This window comes from Oryzias melastigma, linkage group LG11, assembly GCF_002922805.2.
Source record: "Oryzias melastigma strain HK-1 linkage group LG11, ASM292280v2, whole genome shotgun sequence".
Taxonomy (NCBI): Eukaryota; Metazoa; Chordata; class Actinopteri; order Beloniformes; family Adrianichthyidae; genus Oryzias; species Oryzias melastigma.
This window is the reverse complement of record NC_050522.1, coordinates 1,869,956-1,873,428: the sequence shown is the minus strand read 5'-3', so window position 1 is coordinate 1,873,428 and position 3,473 is coordinate 1,869,956. Positions and strand designations below refer to the sequence as shown.

Genomic DNA, 3,473 nt, shown 5'->3' with positions numbered 1-3,473 from the left:
AGAAAACGTATTTAAAAGGAAAAAAGGACCAACATCTGAAACAGAACTAATCCTTATCAAGATTTGGCTTCTCACTCTACCTCTGCTTGTGTCTGTTTTTCTCTACAGGTGTGCAGGATCACTAGCAGAGACACCTGACACACACCTGACACACCTGCGACACTATCTCCACCCACTCTGGAACCGGTTTTGACAGTCTTCACTCTCTGGTCTGTCAACAAACTTCAGAAGTGCTATTGAGCACACATTAGACGATCAGCTCTTAAAAACACACAAAAAAAACATTGTGGTATTCAAGGTTCAGTACTGGGACCAACATTTTTTATTTTAGACATAAATCCATCCATCCATCCATCTTCTTGACCGCTTCGTCCCTTTCGGGGTCGCGGGGTGCCGGAGCCTATCCCGGCCGCTGATGGGCGAAGGCGGGGTACACCCTGGACAGGTCTCCAGTCTGTCGCAGGGCATTTTAGACATAAATGATCCTGAAAATATTGCAATTTCGTATGTTGGAAAGACAACACAATTTTTTTTGTTCTGGGAAAAGGTTGAATACATTAGTTTTTACTATCAAGCAAGAAACAATTTTACTTCAGAAATGGTTCAATACAAGCAAACTCAATTTAAACTAAACAAAGTTTATGTTGTTCAGTAACAAAAAAAAAACAAAACACTTTTCTTAATTTGAAATGGAATGGTGTTAATATAGAAAGAGTCCATGAATCTAGAATTTTGAGAATTATTGTTGATGAAAATTTAAAATGAAAGCAACATATTGCTTATATAAGAAGAACAAGTTAAATCTTGCCATTTTCAGCAAAGCTAAATATTTGTTGAATTACAAAGCTAAGCATGTTTGTATTTCTCCTTGATTTTACCATATTTTGTATATTGTTTAGAAGTCTGAGGTAAATCAAACCCAGAACAAAATCATTACGAATGACTCTCTACAATAAGTACACCTCTAAACTATTTCTTAATTCAAGAATACTAAAATTCAAAGATTTATGTTCTTTGCAGACACTGCTGCCAATGTTTCAGTCCAAAATGTTATGTGGCCATGTAATTAACAAAATCTTTTTGTTGTAAATGAAGGAAATAGCAGAAGAAATTATGACTTTAGAGTACCTACAGTAAAAACTCCCTTTAAGCAATAGCAATGGTGTTTTCATCACTGTGTAACGGCTGCATGACAGACGGCGGAGCCTCCCGCTTCGCTCAGGAGCCTGGTCACAAAACACTATTTCCTTTGGGGTTAAAAAATGCAATTCCTTAGATAATAACCTGAAAAAGAGTTTGAGTATTGTTTGTTTGAAGTTTAAATGTAAAAACAAAATGACTGATTTGTATGCAGCATAATGTAAATCTAGTGTTCCAGATTGTATTATTATCATGGGTTTTATACCCGGGGTATGATCTAACCCAGGGCTGTACGGTGGTGCAGTGATTAGTGCTCTAGCCTCACAGCAAGAAATCCTAAATTCAAATCCCAGCTGGGGGATCTGAAACACCTACTGAGACCTTTCTGTGTCTGCAAGCTTTTAGATTATTTTGGCACTAAGATTTTTTAGGCTATTTTGGAGTTTAGTTAAAATTTCAGCTACATGCTAGCTGTTTTTTTTTAGTCTATTTTGGCATTTAGCTAATATTTTAGCTGGCTATCAACTTCAGCATCTTCAGCTATCAGCACTAGTATCTTCAGCGGCCAAATTCAGTTTACAGCATTCATACTAGCATAATCACAGGTAACGCTGTATATCTAGTCCATAATTATGTTAATAAGTTAGTTTTAAAGTTTTAAAAACATAGTTTTAGAGTGTTTAATAAATGTTTGTCCTGTTCGTCCCGCGACATGTTTTGGATTTTGGCCCCTTGTGTGACTGAGTTTGACACCCGTGACTTATGGGAAGGCACTCGTCTCCTAAGCTGTGCCTGACCAGGAAGAGAACCAGCACCAGATCCAGTGAGCCATGAGTTTCACTTCAGGGTTTGATCCACTCCCTGTGCTGTTCAAGACTGATGACCGCTCTTCCACAGAAGATCCTGGTGGATTCGTGCCTGGACTCACACTCTAAGGTGGTGGTTTATGCCCTTGTTTTTTATTTATTTATTTATTTTGTAGTTTTAATGTTAGAACATTTCTGAATAATCTCAATTAGAGAGCAGCTGTGTGTGAAAACAGAGATGACTTCTGAAATAATCAAACACCAGAGAAGGAAAATGATCAATGGACAGAAATTTCTACAATTTACATTTATTATATTCACATCACAAAATCTATTTTCAGTGACAAATGTGACTAGAGAATTACACAGTGAAACAGGAAGTGGTTAAACATGAAAACACAACGGAGCAGGTGGACGTCTTAGAGGTCCTTCAGCGCCTCCTGTCCAGGTGTCTCCTCCCAGGTAGGAGGCCAGGTCTTCTTGATGCTGGGTCTTTCCTTCAGTTTGTTGTAGTACGCTGCCAGGTTTGGGTAATGGTTCTCATTTCCTCTGAAGGAAGAAGAGATGTGGTCAGACTTTCACATGCACCATTTGGAGTTCCACGACTCTGCTGGCAGTAGTTCTGAGCCCAGTTAAATCCTCCATCTCTGTTTGCTGCTCTTCTTTCTAAATATCCTGTTTTTTTTGTTTTGTTTTTGTTTTTTTTTACATTTTTGATTCATGCTGAACTGGTCATAACCTTCAGGGTAGTATCTAATTATGACAGAATATGATCTAGTATACTTACCCAAATCGGAAGAAAAAAGCAATAACTGGGTAAACGATGACATCAGCGAGAGAAAAGGACTTCCCACCCAGGAAACCGCCGGGTCCCTGAAAGAAACCATTTAACACTGAACGTTTAATCATTTGATCAAACATACTTTTATGTTCAAATGAAAATATTCTTTAAAAAAGAAACTCTAAACAGAGAGAGCAGTCTGTCCTGGATGGAGTTTGACAGGAAGTGACCGCCAAACTAATGGTCCAGCACTCACAAACCAAACTTCAACTGATGGAAATCTGTTTCCCTGGAGCCACACTGGAATTACACCCACAATAAGTTGCTTCATGTCAGAACTGTGATGAGAACGTACCTTCAAATACCCCTCCCACGTCTGGATCTCCTGTTTCAGGGCCTCAGTGTTTCTCTCCACTGCTGAGTTGTGTCTCTCCGCCTCTGGGACTTTCCAGGTGTAGAAGAGAACGTCAGCTGGAAAGAAGGCAGAGGTTCAGGAGAAGGCAGCTTGGAAGAAAGCCCTCCACATATTGGGAACATTCCTCCCTCCTTTCATTTCCCTCCAGCATTTCCTGCCAGCGATTATGCAACAACACTTGGCACAAGTTCAGGTCAAACAGTTGGAAGCAAAACCAGCTCCTCATCGCGTGACTTCAGATCTACAAGCAAACTCGTCAGGTGATCCTCAGTGGGATTAACATTTGGCCTTTTTTCTTCTTCACTCGCTCAGGACCGACGTAATGACCTGC

General features: G+C 39.7%; 1 protein-coding gene across 1 annotated transcript in view; it reads right to left on the bottom strand.

Annotated features, from left to right (window-relative positions):
- Positions 1-2,238: 2,238 nt before the first annotated feature.
- Positions 2,239-3,473, bottom strand: part of LOC112136306 (glutathione S-transferase A) — a gene marked incomplete at its 5' end in the record, with an annotated part of 2,248 nt that continues 1,013 nt past the window's right edge. Inside the window, 3 exon segments of the mRNA XM_024257922.1 lie at positions 2,239-2,495; positions 2,734-2,819; positions 3,083-3,198. Coding sequence (XP_024113690.1) covers positions 2,366-2,495; positions 2,734-2,819; positions 3,083-3,198 — 332 coding nt within the window. The 3' untranslated portion in view covers positions 2,239-2,365.